This window comes from Magnolia sinica, chromosome 2 (assembly GCF_029962835.1).
Source record: "Magnolia sinica isolate HGM2019 chromosome 2, MsV1, whole genome shotgun sequence".
NCBI classification, from domain to species: Eukaryota; Viridiplantae; Streptophyta; class Magnoliopsida; order Magnoliales; family Magnoliaceae; genus Magnolia; species Magnolia sinica.
The window spans coordinates 128,625,649-128,642,554 of NC_080574.1; the positions used below are offsets into that span (position 1 = coordinate 128,625,649).

Here is a 16,906-nt window from a genome sequence, read left to right on the forward strand (position 1 = left end):
CGGAGCCCAAAAACCAGATTTGCCAAACAAACCTCAGCTCTGATTCATGGACACTTGTTTGCTGAAATAGAACCGTTGGATAATTTTCATATCAGGCATCAGATAAATGTTTATCGGTCCAATAGGTATAAAATTAAGAAAGTGCAACCCATAATAATTCGAGTTCAATTTGAGTTATGTGCCGATTGTACAACTTCCCAGTGCCTGTGTATCATCCATCACCCTCTATCGGAGTATTAAAATTTTCTTCACTAAATGTTACTCTATTTCACATTTCTACTCTTCATGATGTTGAAAATGATGGGATCAAATGTTAAAAAGATTTCAAATTACACGGTCTAAAGTGGCATCTTATATGAAAGTTTGAGCTGTCTACAATAGCATTAGATTGGGAACTGATATTTATACTTTCATTTTTATGCATTCGCCCCTCTTTTTCTACTTTTGGTATTAGAAACATACCAAGTGGACTATTCAATTAACAAAAGTATAAAAGAGAACTGTACGCTGTCCACCAAAAGCATGGTGTGTAAACGTTTCTATTAGGTGCTTGATTTGCATTTAACAGAATAAAAACTTGCAAAACCTACCACAGCAATGGCAGTAAGTAACTTACATGTCATCAGCTTACTAGCTTTTGAAATAACTCCGCCTTTCAGGTATGCCCATACCCATCTGGACAGAAAATCTAGTCTGCATGATGCCTTAAATTTTTCCATGGAAAATTCCTGCATAACCCGAATATAGAAGATTCAGATGTCCAAAAAAAGCAAACACAAGTTGTAATGATCGTAATTAGGCATATCAAGACATGATTCCCATGTCAGCAGTGTTTTTGTTTGAGGCAGAATTTTGTGCAGGTGGGGCCCACCCGTCAGCTATAGCCCTACATCTGGTGGAACTAAACGTTGTTCACCTGAAAATGGATGGTTCAAAAGTAAACATACACAAAAATAGCTCATATGCAATTGGACGCGGTCCGCAAGTTGTGTAGCTAGGATTTGTCCCATATACGAGAAATTTGTACCATCAACTGTCTGTGGTGGGGCCCATCAGATGATAGGTTTGGATCACCTGCCTATATGGAATGTTAATCTGGACTAAAGCTAATTGAGATCAAGGGTTGAGAAGGCCTGAAGAAACTCACTAACAAGGCTTTGGAGGACTGGGAGGAAGGGAGACCGTGAATAGATTGCTAACGGGCATGCCTAGTTGGCAGAGTTCAAAACTACTGGCCTGCATTGATCCTTCAAGGGGTGTCTCAGCAGAGAATCCTTCAACCAAACAAGGGCAGAAAATACAGTAGTAGATGGAGAGATCAGCCATTCTCCTCCATCTAAGGTCCCGCACCAGCAGTCTCAGCCCTCTAATTGTCATGCACAGCCTGGTGTCTAGAGACACCCGAACATGCCAATTTGATTCCTATTCAATGGTTAACTTTGTAATTTTCTCTCACCTGACATGGTCAAAGATTTCATGACCGTTGGTAAATGGATCTGAACGCACCCAAATTTCAACAATTTTCCACCCCTTATTTAGAGGGTTGTAAACAAGCCATTTAATTTTCACATACTGAGTTTGTTAATTCTCTTTTGGGTAATTTAGTGGAGGACACATAATTCAATCTAGTTTTCATCATGTAACTTTTTTGTTGTTATCATATATACGTCGGGTAACTTGGGGATCTGCTCAAGCCAGGGTGTGCTCCATGGTACTGGGCAGATGTAGGTCTCAGTGATGTATTCACAGAATCCAAACCATCCATAACATGCGTCACCTCAGAAAACCTCCAGAGCCCAAAAACAAGACCGATTCAAATCTCAGGCCACAGCACAGGGGAGCATATTGAGGGGGAGCGCCCACCATTGATTAAAGTGGTGTGTTCAACATGTTGTGTATATGTAATCAAGGTCATTCAGACCCTTCATCTAGTCCTGATTAAGAGTCACAACAGACTTCAGGCTGGTTTACAAATCATGTGGGCCCCTGTGAAATTCAAGGGCAGGCGTTCCTTCCCAACTTGTTCACTTTGCTGTGGCCTACCTTAGTTTTCAGATCAGGCTGAGTTTTGAGTCCTAGAGATTTTCTCAGGAGAAGCATCTGATATCATCGTAAGCTTAGGGTGGTACTGGTGCCACTCATGCCTTGCTCAAGCTACCTAAGATAATGTATGACAAAATAATAATAATAAATTGCATGATAAAATTAATAAAACTAGGTTGAATTTAAAAAGTGCTACCCTTGAATGACCCAAATGTACGTAACAAACACCATATATGAAAAATGAAATGACCTATTTAAAACCCTCCAATTAAAGGAAAGAAATTTGTTGGAGTTTGGGGTAATTTCAGATCCATTTACGAATGCCAATGTTGTCTACTCATGGGAGATGAAATACAGTGAGACCAGGCATGGAGAACAGGAGAAAATTACAAGGTTAACCATTGAATGGGAATTGAATTTTAGTAAGAGGGTGTCTCTAAACACCTAGCTGTGCACCAAAGAACAGGGGTGAGGCTTTGTTGGTGTGGGACCTTTAGATGGAACTGAGACAACCCCTCGAGGGAGAAATGGAGGCCATTAGTTTTGAATTTGCAAACTACACATGCCCCTCAGTAATCTATTTTTTAAATGATCCTCAGCAATCTAATCATTGCCTCTACCTTCCCATCATCCAAAGCTATGTCGGAGGGTTCTTCTAGTCTTCTTGACCCTCCAATCTCATATGGCTGCATTGGGATTCATCATCATGTAAGCCTTATCCATCTTGGGTAAGTCAAAAAAGAAAAAAAAAAGGGTATGAATTGATAACTCTCGTCATTTGGGTATTACCGCCATCCATCTTGGCAGTGAATTCCTCACGGCTGCAATGGAACTTTTCTAAAGAGAAGTCCTGCACACTCCCAAATGAATACTTAAGTCTTTGCTCGAAATATGGAGAATGCAATTGATAGTATCTCCATGGACCCTTCCCTTAAAGAAGAATGATAAAAGGAGAACCCTCCCCATGAGAAAACACAAAACAAAAAAAGAAATCAAAAGGGGGTCTCCTGATTAGCATTTTATAAATTGGCCAACACGATGTCACCTGTTTTCACCTCTTAAAAGAGGGCTGTAGTGACTGGTGCCAGTGAAGGGCTGCCTTTTATGTTTTTCAGTATAAAGGCTATCCATATATCGTTCCCCTTAGGATAAAATATAGATATAAATAGTGTTGAAAGTCTTACACGACACAGTAGCAAATACTATTTCAGATGAGGTAGGGTACAATGTGCATTTACCATGATTACCCAGTTGTGGCAACTCATCCCCAGTAGAAATGGCAAACAAAATGCATTCAAACCATGGGCCCCATTGTGGATGGATTATAGGCCAAGAAACACTTAGTGAACAATCCTAACCATATGGCAGCATTAATGGCTGGTTCCAAAGAAATATTCTCCAGGTCCATCCATGATGGAGCCACAATTTGGAAGGTCTTGATTGGCATGCATATATGCCATGCGTACCGTGGATGAGTAGCTACGATTTAGTGTCTTGTGGCAAACTTACGTTGAAGGCTATCCCTTTCCAGAGATAAAACCAACATGTCCTTTTGATACAGATTAACAAATATTTTTTTTTTTTAAGTACAATTGAGATGTATCCAGCCTTCTGCCCAAATGATTCAAGGGATGCAGTGTTGGTGATAACCTGAGTTGTGTTGGATAGGTGAAGACTTGGACAAGTTGAACATATGACTCACATAGATTGGGTTTCTTTTTTCTTTTTTCTTTTTCTTTTTTTGTGAGATGATATTTTATTAAGCAAAGAAAGAAAAAAGAGGCCGACCAAATGTTTCAAGCGGCGCTCTCATCACTCAAACACACGGTCAAAGCAAAACGGCAAAAGGCTCCAAAAAACAAGTGAAATAAGAAGCAAGGGGAAACCAAAGATAAAGAAAAACACTTAGGTCCCTATTTGGTCGCCAACTTGCCACTTAAAAAATAATTTCATCTCATTTTAGTTAATAGTAATCATGTATTAGAGATCACCTTTTATATGGGTTATCAAGATAATTTTTAATCCTTACAAAATTATCTTGTTACCAATCACATTATGAGGAGGAGAAAAGAGTTTTGGAGAAGGATTTTGCTTACATAATCAGCCTCAAAAGCCAAAAGATCCTTATTAACTTAACCCTAATGAGATACAAGAATAGTGATCCAGAGGAGAACCAAAAGAGACATGCATACACACCCTTACAAGATGAGGCTCACACTAATCAACTTTTCTACACTCCCCCTCTCAAGCTATAGCAAATATGTCACACATGCCCAGATTGCAAACAATAGCTTGACAATGGGAAGGATGAATGGCCTTTGTAAGAAGATCTGTAAGTTGATCGTTAGTTAGAAAATGAGTATGAAGAAGCCCAGACCAGATCTTCTCACGAACAAAATGGCAATCAACCTCTGTGTGCCTTAATCTTTCGTGGAAGACAGGGTTTGAAGCAATTTGAACAGTGGCCTGATTGTCACAATACAACGGAATCATAGTAGAAACTACTATGTCCATGTCATGAAGAAGAGACTAAAGTCAATCCACACAAGCAGCAAGTGCCATTGGGTGATTTTCTACTTCAGCGGATGAATTGGGCCACCACTGACTTTTCTTACTTTTCCAGGAAACAAGGTTGCCTCCAACAAACATGCAGAAACTGGAAGTGGAACAACGATAAGCAAAACATCCTACCCAATTAGCATCAATATGCCTATAGATCAACGTGAACACAATAGGTGTACAAGAGGCCTTTTTCCTAGAGTTGATTTTAGGTAAAGAAGGATTTTGTGCATGGCATCCAGATGGTGAGAGTAGGGAGTCACATGAACTAGCTGACTGCACTCACAGCATATCAAGACGTGATGGTCAAATAAATCAGCTTTCCAACCAAGTGTCGATGCCTGACAGGATCACTAAGAGCAATGGACTCGGTATGATGAAGATGAGGATTTTAATCTCAATCAGCATGCATGGAGGCCGATTGGGCACCCAACATCCCCATCTCATGAAGTAAATCAAAAGCATGTTTCCTTTGTCAGATGAATATCTGCGCTTCAATTGAGCAACTTCAATCTCAACAAAGTATTTTAGTAACTTCCCAAATCTTTAATCTCGAAGGATCTAGACAAGAACTGCTTCACAGTGACAATCTCACTTTCACTACCACCTATGAGAACAATATCATCTACACAGATAGCTAAGATAGTGAATGATTATCCAGTATCTTTAATGAAGATAGAGTAATTGCATGCACTTAGACCGAAGCCTATCTGAGAAATCCAGGTGGGAGAGACATACAAATTTTTTTATGGAGATCACTACGAAGAAAGGTGTTCTTCACGTTAAGCTCATGAAGAGACCAAAGTCTGTAAGCTGCTATAGATAAAAGGACATGCACGGAGTTCAACTTGGCATCAGAAGCAAATGTCTCATGATCATCAACCCCAAATTGCTAAGTGAATCCCTTGCAACGAGACAAGCCTTCAGTCGAACAGTAGACCTGTCTAAGGGGAAGGTGACACTAGTGGAGGCAGTAAGAAAAGTCATGAGTACTATCATTTAATTGATGATATGGTCCATGGTATAGTGGAATGGAGAAAGAGGATTCGTGTATCTTGTATCCCACTTGTGCAATACGAAATGCACGCTAGTGCGATATATCCCACTTCTTCTTCTTTTTTGCTATAAATCATGTTAAATTAGTTTCAAATGTTTACAAATCCGTGATTCTTCATGTTTTGCATGAAAAAATCATGGATTTGGAGCTTTGATTTCGGGATTTGGGGGAGACGGGTTGAGTTGCAAAAGTTGAAATTTCCCAATTTTTCGCAAACTGGTTGCAATCTTTATGTCCAAACACAAAATCAAACATTTATGTAACTTGATCTCATGATTCTTGGTAATTGGGGATTTTTTGAGAGATTTTTTTTTATAAAAAATGTTTATTATTTTTTTTTTCTGAAATTCCACTTCGATCAGTGATCAATTGGTCCTTATTTCAAAGTATTTAGAACTTTTTGATGAAATCACCATCACATACGTTCTAATTTTGGAATGTGGGGGAAGATGGGCCGATTTTTGGAAAATTATGGAAATTTCGAAATTTCCCCAAATTTTGTCAAATTGGAAAGGATGAGTACCAACATTATGTTAGAGAGTACCTTCGCTGGTATCATTCTATTATAACCTGGGCATGGTATTGTTGGTTTGTGGAGGAATAGTACTATGCCCCGCCCTGTTGAGATGGAGACGATGATTTTAAACCACCATGCAACTCTGTGTGGGTCTAAACCACAGCCACAAACATTATTCAAAAGTATATTTCTAGTGTTTTCCTTTTCAATGTATTGCTTGTGTTTTCATATATATCTTCTTACATTTATAAATTATATGAATAGACTTTGAATATATTTGCATCAGTTCAGTCAGACAACACATAGATTAGGAGCCCATATACAGGAAACCTATTATATGCAATTGTTTTTTGTGATGTTTTTATTTTTTAGTGTGTATTGATGTACTTTTTTAAAATCCCTAAGGTTTCATTGGAAAATTCGACCGATTTCCCAATGGATCCTCATGTTTCCCAACAACAACAATACATTAAGCGATACAACTGATATCCCATGCCATAACCGATATGTATTCGTATCCCAAGGGTGTGATACACTATGCGATAATGATACGGAAAACATTGGTTGTTTCAAAACAAGAGGCACGAGGAAAATTTTCAAATACCATATCAATCTAAAATCAATTAATGATAAAGGCTTCTGTAACAATACTTTTTTCGAGTAAAACTATATAGAATCGTTCATGGTCTAGAAGAAAGAATGTATGAAGAAGATAAATAGTTAAATAAAAAGAGATACTTAAGCTTTAAGTTCGTAATTCATAATTCACAACCAGTGTTTAAATAGCTTATGCTACATATTGTAGTGTAGCCTTCTCACCATGTGGCACATGAAAATAGCACAAGTTGCATATTGCATACTCTACACAAAATGCTACCCATTATGTAGCCCACATTGCACACTTAGCCTATGCTAGACGCTACGTAGCTTACACTACAAGTTACTTATCACTAAGACAATAAAATCAATTATATTTTGGATGATTTGTTGCAAATTTCTATTTGTCAATAAAAATCAGTTAATGTTTTCAATGATTTTAGTGAAATAATACGAGCAACGGTATTAAATTAGTTCCACTTCTATTTTTTATCTTTATATTTACATTTTGATCTCTATTTCCTCTTATCTATATCGTTTCAAAAAAAAAAAAAAATCTCTGTTATCTATACTAATACAAATCATAATAATTTCTACGAATTTTCTTTCTTTAAAAAAAAAATTCATATATTGTTTTCACCACTTCACTGAAAGGCCCTTGCAAATTGTCCTTTTCCTCACTTATAAGAAGGGCATTATAGTAATGTACACCCACCCAAATCAAGGGTAAAACACTAATCCTCCAACAGACTGGTTCCTTTGCTTGAATACATCCTGAAGTTTGCTAGTGTACTACAATAAGATATGGTGGGACTCTAGCCATTGGGTTTGGGCCTTTGATGGTGGCCCACTTGTAATCAACCCACACATTAAGTAAGCTCCATGATGATGATGGATTGCCCCCAAAATTAGGTTTATCCAATCATCAGGTGGCCACATGGTTGAAGACAATGGACAACCACCCATAAAACTTCAAACTCACATGATCGCCCACCATATTTAAGATGGAAATCCACTCCGTCCATCAGGTGAGAACCATTATTTGAACCATGCATACAAAATATCAATATCAGCTCGATAAAAAACTCTAACGGGCCACACCAATGGGAACAATGCAAAACTACTAATAAAACCTCTAAGTTCACATGGTGTGGCCTGCCTAATATTTAGATGAGGCTGAGTTTTGTATTTCACTTCATCCGGGTGAGTTACTCCTGATTAACGGGATTGATGAAAGATACACACCATGGTGGCCCCACATACAAGACTACGGTTGGTATTCCATCCCCATTGTTCCACATGGTGTAGCCCACCTAAGTTTTGGATGGGCCTGATTTTTCGCATACAAGGGGATCATGTGGGTCCTCACACGATGGATGGAGGGATGTCATTTAAACATAATGTTGGACCCCACACACTGAAATGTAGAATAGGTTTATTCTACAAATGTCATACATTGCCTGAGTATCATATAACTAAGTCCCTGCTTGCAAAGAACCAAGGCAGCCTGACTAGGCACAAGGGGCGTGCCTGCTACTAGTATATGTAAATATGTGTGTGTGAATATATAGTGAAATCCTCATATGGGACCCGTTCTCATGGGAACTCATGAGCACTTTTTGACACGTTATGCGGACACAAAATCCAAATGGTCCACTAGATAAATCACCTCATGAAACCCCGAGGGCCCAAAAGTTAGACTGATCCAAAAATCTAGTGGGCCATAGCAAAGTGAGGGGGAATTCCCTCCCTTGATTTGCCTCTCACTTTGCTATGCCCCACCAGATTTTTAGATCAGGAAAACTTTTGGGCCCTAGGGGTTTCATGGAATGAGTCATCTAGTGGACTGTTCAAATTTTGTGCCCGCATCACATGTGAAAAAGTGCTCACAAGTTGCCATGAGAACCAAGATATATATATATATATATATATATATTAAGTGTGTGTGCGCGCGCGCGCGTATGCAAGCACATTACACACTACATGACGCAAGGATGAACGTGATGAGGATAACTACTCCGAATCCACGGAGCTTCTCTGGACTCCTCACAGAGACTTCTCGAATCCACGAGGAAAGAAAGCAGAAAATAGAAATAAATTCTAATAAATTCGAAATTGATTAATTGATCAATACAAACGAGTTCACAACCCTTTAAATAGGGGTACCAAGCAATGGGGAAGAAATCAGAATCAAACTATAACTCAAACTCCTAGAATCCGCGACTTACTATAAATAGTAAACTTACTATTTATAGACGGTCGTGATGTCTACTAGTGCGTAAGGTTTTCGGCCAAAAATAGTAAGTGTCCTATTTGGCTTCACCAAACCGTTCTCCTAATTATTCTAAGCTCTTTTCACGTTGGGCGCAACTCCTAAAGCCCGACGGATGAAGAGTTATAATCAAACTAAAACTTACTATTTATAGTAAAAATGAAATTAAAACAGGGAAACGACCGTCGATCCAGGGGTTTTTCGAAATTCCGGGCTGCGCAACCCAGCGTAGCTGGGTTGGTTGGCTAAAGTAGCTCGTTCTACCCCAAAATCATATATTTTACGTCAGATAACTCATTCCGGATTGCGAGATACGCCCGATCGAAAGTCTAACGGTCCGAATCACTTCTGTCGTCGACCGGGCCTTTTCTGATCCATCTTGGCCATGAAACTGTCCGCGACCCGCTCTACATCACTCCATAGCCTACATCTCACGGTTTAAAGGGGTGAACCCTATGCTACATGATATTCTCATTTTTTAGAATGTGAATTATACGCAAAAGGTGGTAAGAAAAAGAAAGAAAGAACGAAAGAAAGAAAACAAACTGCAATTTGATTTTCAAGAAATTGAATCGTGTTAAGGTGTGTTTGGATATGTGGGTAAGCACATTACAAACTACGTAGCCTACATCCCACGGTTTAAAGGGGTGAACCCTATGCTACATGCCATTCTCACTTTTCAAAAAATTGTGAATTAAATGCAAAAGGTGGTAAGAACAAGAAAGAAGGAAAACAAACTGCACTTTGATTTTCAAGAAATTGAATCCTTGTTAAGGCATGTTTGGATACGTGGGGAAAAAAAGTCCAATGATGATTCTCATGAGAACTATAAAAACATAGATTCCAGCTTCAAGTTCTTGTTGGGTAGCAAGTGGAGATCATGTATTCCTGATGCAGGACACATGACTTAATGCTAGCATGCAACATGGAGATTATGAAAGAGTCCATAAAGCAATTCAAATAACAAAATATACTAACCCACCACGTAATTAAAAGTAATTGGAAATAAAATCTGATTTGACCTAAATCACATACCCGCATGCTAAGAAATCACATAAATCAATTAAAACTAGGTTAGATGGAAAGATAGAACTTTTAATTTAGCATAGGCACAATCCACACTTAAGGGACTAACTTGTAGGTTCTATGATTAGGGTTAGGAAGGAGAATATCTGAAATTTAGAAAATTAAGGTTCATGGGAATTGGGAATTTTGGTATAAGGGTTTTTTAGCATTTGGTGAAAAGATGAAATTAGGGTTAAATGGGGTGAATTAGTTAAGGTGGTTGATGGATTTGGGTATTGGTAGAGGAGAATTAAGGTCTTCGATGAAGAGAAGTTAGGGATTTTGAGTCAATTAAGGAAATTAGAGATTTGGGGATTGATGGATTTAGGTATTGGCAAGGGAGAATTAAGGAGATTAATAGATTTAGGTAGAGAGTCAATTAAGGGGATTGATGGATTTAGGTATTGGTGGATGAGAATTAAGGTCTTCGATAAAGAGAAGTTAAGGATTTTGAGTCAATTAAGGAAATTAGAGATTTGGGGTTTGGAAATTTGGAGAAATTAGGGAATTAGAGAATTTAGGGTTAGGGTTAGGGTTTATACGTAGAGTTAGGGATGGGGAATCTAAGGGTTTTGATGGAGGAAGCAAGGAGAAATCAAGGGATTGACGGGTTGTTTGTACGGTCAGTCTAGGGGCTTGCAAATGTGGCCGTACTATCACACGTGCAGGTCATTGGCTAGGGTTTTGGGGTCCTTAATGGTTGATTTCGGTTGGGGTTGAGGTTGGATGATGAAAAGTTAATGAAAAAGATAATCTGGATGGTTTTGGATAAGAAGGGAAGAAGAGAGATGAAATTTTTGAAAAAATACCTCTTTTTGGATAGAAAGGAAGAGAGAAAGAAGATAATAGATGAAAGCCTCGCACCTCCATTGAATGGGGAATGGAATCGCACCACACCCAAGTTCTAAATCATATGGAATATCCTTCAAATCACATGAAAACATAACGGTTTTTTTTTTCTTCAAAATCATGGCATTAGGACTCCACACACCTTTCATTTCTCTTTTATAGTCTTAGAAAAAACCTTTTATAAAAAGTTACTCTCAAATAAGATTCTCAACATAAAGACGCTTAATAAATTAAAAGTTGTTCCTAATTCCTAATCTCAACACAAATATAAGTTATACCAAAAATAATGAAGCATGTAAACAATCTAAATAACTAAACTATTTCATGGCCCATGGGGGTCCACAATCAAGAGGTCCAATGATGATGATCCAACGGTCCGTTCATCCAGTTCACCTGATACAACAGTCCGATGTATCCATAAGCCCTTATATGCAGCCCACATGCATCTTCCTAGTGTGGGGTCTTCAAAGATGCACGAACATACACGTGGGATTTTCAACGTGGCTAAGAATATGAATTGGGCCAAGTGGGCCACATGAAATGGCCGTCTAGCCATAAGGAGACTAGCTCAGCCCTCCTCCGATATGGTGCTCGGATGTCCTCATCAATTCCTCTCCCAATACTCAGTTTCTTGTGCCAAGATTTCAAATTATAGAGAAGTGTATTGGCTACTATTGCTAGGTGGAATCAACGCTTCTGCTATCCAAACAACACAAATTGTCACATCAAAAGAAAACCCTCCTTTTCCATTGTTTGGCATGGAATCCATGGTTTTCCAAAAATAGCCTTAGGAACTTTTGCCAGTAAACAGGAAGATTGAGCTCGGGTAGAGTTGTGTTGCTGGATTTGTTCACCAAATCTCTTTCCATTTCTCGCTATGTAATTTGAGGTCTAAAACCCTAAACTATTAGAACAATAAACATTTAATAAAGTGCTTTTCCAAAAAATAAGCTAATGTCTTGAACAAAACTTAGCCAATTCCAACAATAATAGACTAGGAGAAAACAAAACTAAGATGAGTTTATCTAAATCTCACTTCAATTGGTAGAAGACACATTATTGCCATACTCTTCCGCACATTTTGAAAAATCTGAGTCGACACAAGAAATGACGGAGTAGACTCAATGAATTTTTTAGTTTTGAAAAACAACTTAAAGGAAACAAGGCAAACATGCCAGATTCTATATGTGCCCATGCTTGATTCAATATTGTATATGTTCCCATGCCAGTAAATTAACCAAAAGTTTGTACATGAGTTTTCATTGCCTAACAGGAAAAAAAAAAAGGAAAATTACCCATGAATAAATTGGGCATCGCTGCATATGTCTAGATGGAATCAGAAGACATGCCATGGAGTAGAAAATCAATGACAAAAGGAGAAGTTACCTTCGGGAGCTTATCTTGGTGGGCTAGAAAATCCACATGAAGCCTCACATTTGACGAAGCAGGAATCCACAACTTCTTATCCACATCAGCATATGACTTGGCAAGTATGTCAAACAGCGTGTGAGCTCCATTCTCTATGGCTTGCAAGATGGATGATTCCCTATCTCTACGATGCCTGTGGATAGAAATTTGTTACATTGGACAAGTGTTCATTCTATTATAAAATCTAAAAGAGCACAACACATGCCGTCACATGTTCCCATTGGCACAAATGAGATTGTGCATCAAACTTTTCCACGGTCCATTGGGTGGATGGGAATCCTACTTACAATCAACTTTTAGTGTGGCCAAATTTTCAAAAAGTGAGTGGAAATGCGCATGGGGATAGCTGCCCACAATTAATGGATGGGTGGAGATCCTTTGTGCACAATCTCTTGTTCACCAATTCTACAGTGTTGTACCCATTTATAAGGATAGATTAAACCCAAAGGATTGTGCAAAGTGCACATGAGTTGCTTCTCATGAAATCAAGGTTACAGTATTTTTTCCTTATGGGTGGTCGAGTTGGTGACCCAATAAAATAAGAGGTGCACTCCAATGGTACTGGTACGGAGGTACTAGCGTAAGCTTACCATGGTACAAGGCGGATGTAGAGCCAGTGACGCCTTCACAGAATCTATCCCATCCATATAATGTTTCACCTAAGAAAGACTCTAGAGCCCAAAAATCAGATCAATCCAAAGCTCAAATGGGCCACGGCACCAAACATATTGAGAGGGAACACCCACCCTTGATTAGCATGGGGGGCCCACCGTGTTGTGTATATATAATCAAGGCCTGTTCAGGCCCTTTATCCAATCCAGATAAAGGGTCAGGCCAAGATTCAGGCTGTTTTGTAACTCGGGTGGGCCCCTAGAGAATTCGAGGGTGGGCATTCCCTTTGTTGTGGCCCACATTAGCATTAGATCAGGTTGAGTTTTGGGTGCTAGGGGTTTTCGGAGATGACACATCTATAAATGGGTAGGATGGTGAAAATACATCACATGGGCCCCACATTTGCCCGGTAGCACGGTAAGCTTAAGTGGTACCAATACCACTGGCGCATGCCCCGTAAAATAAAGCATCACATGTATACCCAGCAAACCTCCGTATGGACCTACACAGCCCCAACCACTCAAAACAACATAGAAGAAAGAGGAGTCTATATATGAAGAACACATATCATTTGAGTCATCGCAAAATCCTTACTCACCTATATAAAACTCTCAGTTTCATGCATAAATACATAATGATCAAAATATCAAAAGTGGGAACGCACTAATTAGTTTGCATAGGTTTTTTCAAAGGAAAAGAAGATAATGAAATATAGTAGTTATCTTTCATACTTGAGATATCCGCAAAGCATTCGCTTAGGCCACAAGTTGACTCTCCCATGCATGGGGATTAAAACATGTGGTGAAAGCTCCAAGAAATTGTATGTTGTTTGGAAATAGTCCTGCATATACAAGTGAATATTTATTATCCATCATCACAATTGGAAGCATAATCTACATCATCTACGTACACATCCATTAACAGATTTTCTCAAGCAAAAATAAAAGAATTTCAATGGGTACACTGGAAAAAAAAAAAAAAAAAAGAGGTTTAAATGGCACCCTTTTCTAAAAAAAGGAAAGGGACCTAAATGACACCATCCATTATCCTCACAATGCCACAAAGATCTATCTGATATCAATTTAATGAGGTCAAGATCATAGCTACCATTAACACATGCAATTATACCTAGATGAACTTGCTCACAAGTGTCTCACGAAGTCTCTACCCATCATCATCATCAAGACCATTGCTCTTCAGTCAAATCACAATTCAAATAAGCATTCTTAATTTATAATTGGTGCAGTAATTAGTTCATATTAGCTGTAAGAGAAATTATCACCTGTATTAAATTTATCTTAGCAACAAGAGCAAAAGTCTCGGAATAATCATCACCATGTCTTTGTAAACCTTTTGGCTACAAAACGAGTCTTATATCGAGTTATACTGCCATCAAGGTTGTCCTTAAGAGCATACACCCAACAATAATCCATCGGATTCTTCCCTACAGGTAAATCAGTCATCTCCCATGTATGATTCCTCTCAATGGCAGCCACCTCATCCTCCATAGTTTGTCACTATAGAGGAGAATTGAGAGCCTATTTAAGATTTTTAGGAATAGTGGAAGAAGAACACTCAATGGCAGGAACAAAAGACCTGTGAACTCGAGACAGAATGACAGAAAACAAAACATTCGATAGGATGAGAAGTACACTATCTTTTGGCATTTATAACAGTATTAAGAAAATTCAATGATGGGTCTAAATATGAATCAGTACAAATATGGAAGCTAATAAGAACACTATCAATATCTGTCACCAAAGGAGTATGCTTTAGTGTCCTGAGAAAGAACTAGAGGATGAATATTCCTTCTTTCATACACATTCAAGTCTGGTTCAGTCGATTGTAAATATATAGAAAAAAAAAAAAAAACTTTATCTTTAACACTATCACGTTTAGAAGGAACAGAAACAATTAAACCAGACTCAAGAACATGGATGGCAAAAGTATAGAATTGTGCTCCCCTAACCTATAGAAAAATATGAAGCGTCTTAAAAAAATTTAACATCCATGGAGACAAAATGCTTCTTAGTAACATGATCAAAAAAATTATACCCCTTTTGTAAAGACGAATATTCCATGAAAATACACTTGGTGGTCTATTTTGACAAATTATTAAGATGAGGATTAGTATTATAGGATAGCAAACACACTCAAAGACCTGCAATGGGATTTCAAGGATAGGATAGAGCATTAAAAAATATTGAAAAGGAGACTGACCAGAAAGAACCTTAGTAAGCAAACGTTAATCAAATAACATGCAGTAATGACGCCATCTTACCACAAATATTTAGGAACAAACATACCAATGAAAAGAGCGCAAGTAACTTCTAAAAGATGCCTATTCTTTCTTTCGACAATTCTATTCTGTCACAGGGTATATGTACAATTTGATCGAGAATTAATATTATGCTCCTAAAGAAAAGACAACGTAAAATGGGAGGATGATCTTTTGCATTATATACACGAAGAGTACCAATATTCATGTTAAATTGATTTTTAACCTACAAAACACTTCCCAACCTCATCTCTATTTTTTTTATCAAACAAATCCATCTCATACAAGAAGTATCACCGATAAAAGAGACAAAATACTTAAATCCACTAGAAGCAATGGAAATTGGACCCGAGATCAAAATGAACCAAAGAAAAAATTTTACAAGACTTTTTCTTCACGAGAGGATAAACAGACTTATGATGTTTGACTAAACATAAGTCACACATTATAAATTCTTGATTTCACTGCACTCAACCAATTGAGGCAACAAAGATTGTAAAACTAAACCAAAAGGATGACCAAACCAGTAAATATCAAATATAAAGTTCTTCATTTTTTACTCTAGGACACTTACTAAACTGACTTGAAGAAATCAATTGAAGAATTTACAAGCCATCATTTTCACGTCAACCACCAAGCAGCTTCTTTGTTTTTAGATCTTGAATGACACAATGATTAGTTAAAAATGTCACACTACAGTTTAGGTCCTTTATAATTTGACTAACGGATAACAAATTCGAAGTATTATTAGGAACTAATCAAATGGAGAACAATTGAACGATCGTCAAAATAAGAACAATACCCTTTTCCCAATATGCGTTAGGTACCATCAGCTAATTTCACACGATCTGAAGTAGAACTGGGAGTAAATGGAGTATATGTACATGTCATATGACCAGTAACCCCCGAATCAATTACCAAAGGACTTGATGCGGAAGCAGTGTAGAAGGTTGTGAAAGTATTGCATGCCTAAGCCAAAGATAGAGATGAAGAGACTTTATTCTGAGTGACATCCCTTGGTAAGGCAAAATACCCACTTTTCAAGAGATGAACAACATCACTAGCTGATGGAACCACATGTGAATTTGTCAATGGTACAATATCCCCAACAATATCCTGAAAATCCTTACCATCAATACTTGTAAAATTAACAGCTTAGCCTTGAGGTCAACCATGAAGAACCCAGATATCATCAACAGTATATCTATATCTACCACAATCAGTGCACAGACGATCCATACCATAACCAATGCTGTGAAAATTGTACAACTTACAATTCAAATCGTATTGCATATGCATTCGATATGAATCACACGTTCAAATCACAATTGGGGTCAAATTGTACGATCATTTCTTGAATCGTACGAGCATATCGTGAATCATACGATTCAACCCTGTGCACAAATAACTGATAAAAATCGGTAAAAAAATTCTAATTTTTTTGCTTTTTTGCAAATTTTTAGGCCCTTTGTTTTTAAAACCCTTTTAGGGCTTACCCACATTAGAAAAAACACATGTTTTGCTCATTTGAGAGAGATTGAAGAGTTTTGGAGATTGTAGGGCCTAAAAAACTCTGTTGGGTGTTCGTAGGGGTCTATGGTCCTTCAAGGAGTCGGTATCGCCCCTCTT

General features: G+C 38.0%; 1 protein-coding gene across 5 annotated transcripts in view; it reads right to left on the reverse strand.

Moving 5' to 3' along the window:
- Window positions 1-329: 329 nt before the first annotated feature.
- Window positions 330-16,906, reverse strand: part of LOC131237621 (uncharacterized) — a 66,639-nt gene continuing 50,062 nt past the window's right edge. For 2 of the 5 annotated variants that reach the window (XM_058235492.1, XM_058235489.1), the window contains 3 exons: window positions 13,731-13,840; window positions 12,346-12,520; window positions 330-728 (listed from right to left, as the gene is read on the reverse strand). In XM_058235492.1, the coding sequence (XP_058091475.1) occupies window positions 543-728; window positions 12,346-12,520; window positions 13,731-13,840 (471 nt within the window). In that variant the 3' untranslated portion in view covers window positions 330-542. Of the gene's footprint in view, window positions 729-871; window positions 917-2,663; window positions 2,730-2,832; window positions 2,894-12,345; window positions 12,521-13,730; window positions 13,841-16,906 lie in introns of all 5 variants that reach the window. The other 3 variants (XM_058235490.1, XR_009167334.1, XM_058235491.1) reach the window with 3 other exon arrangements.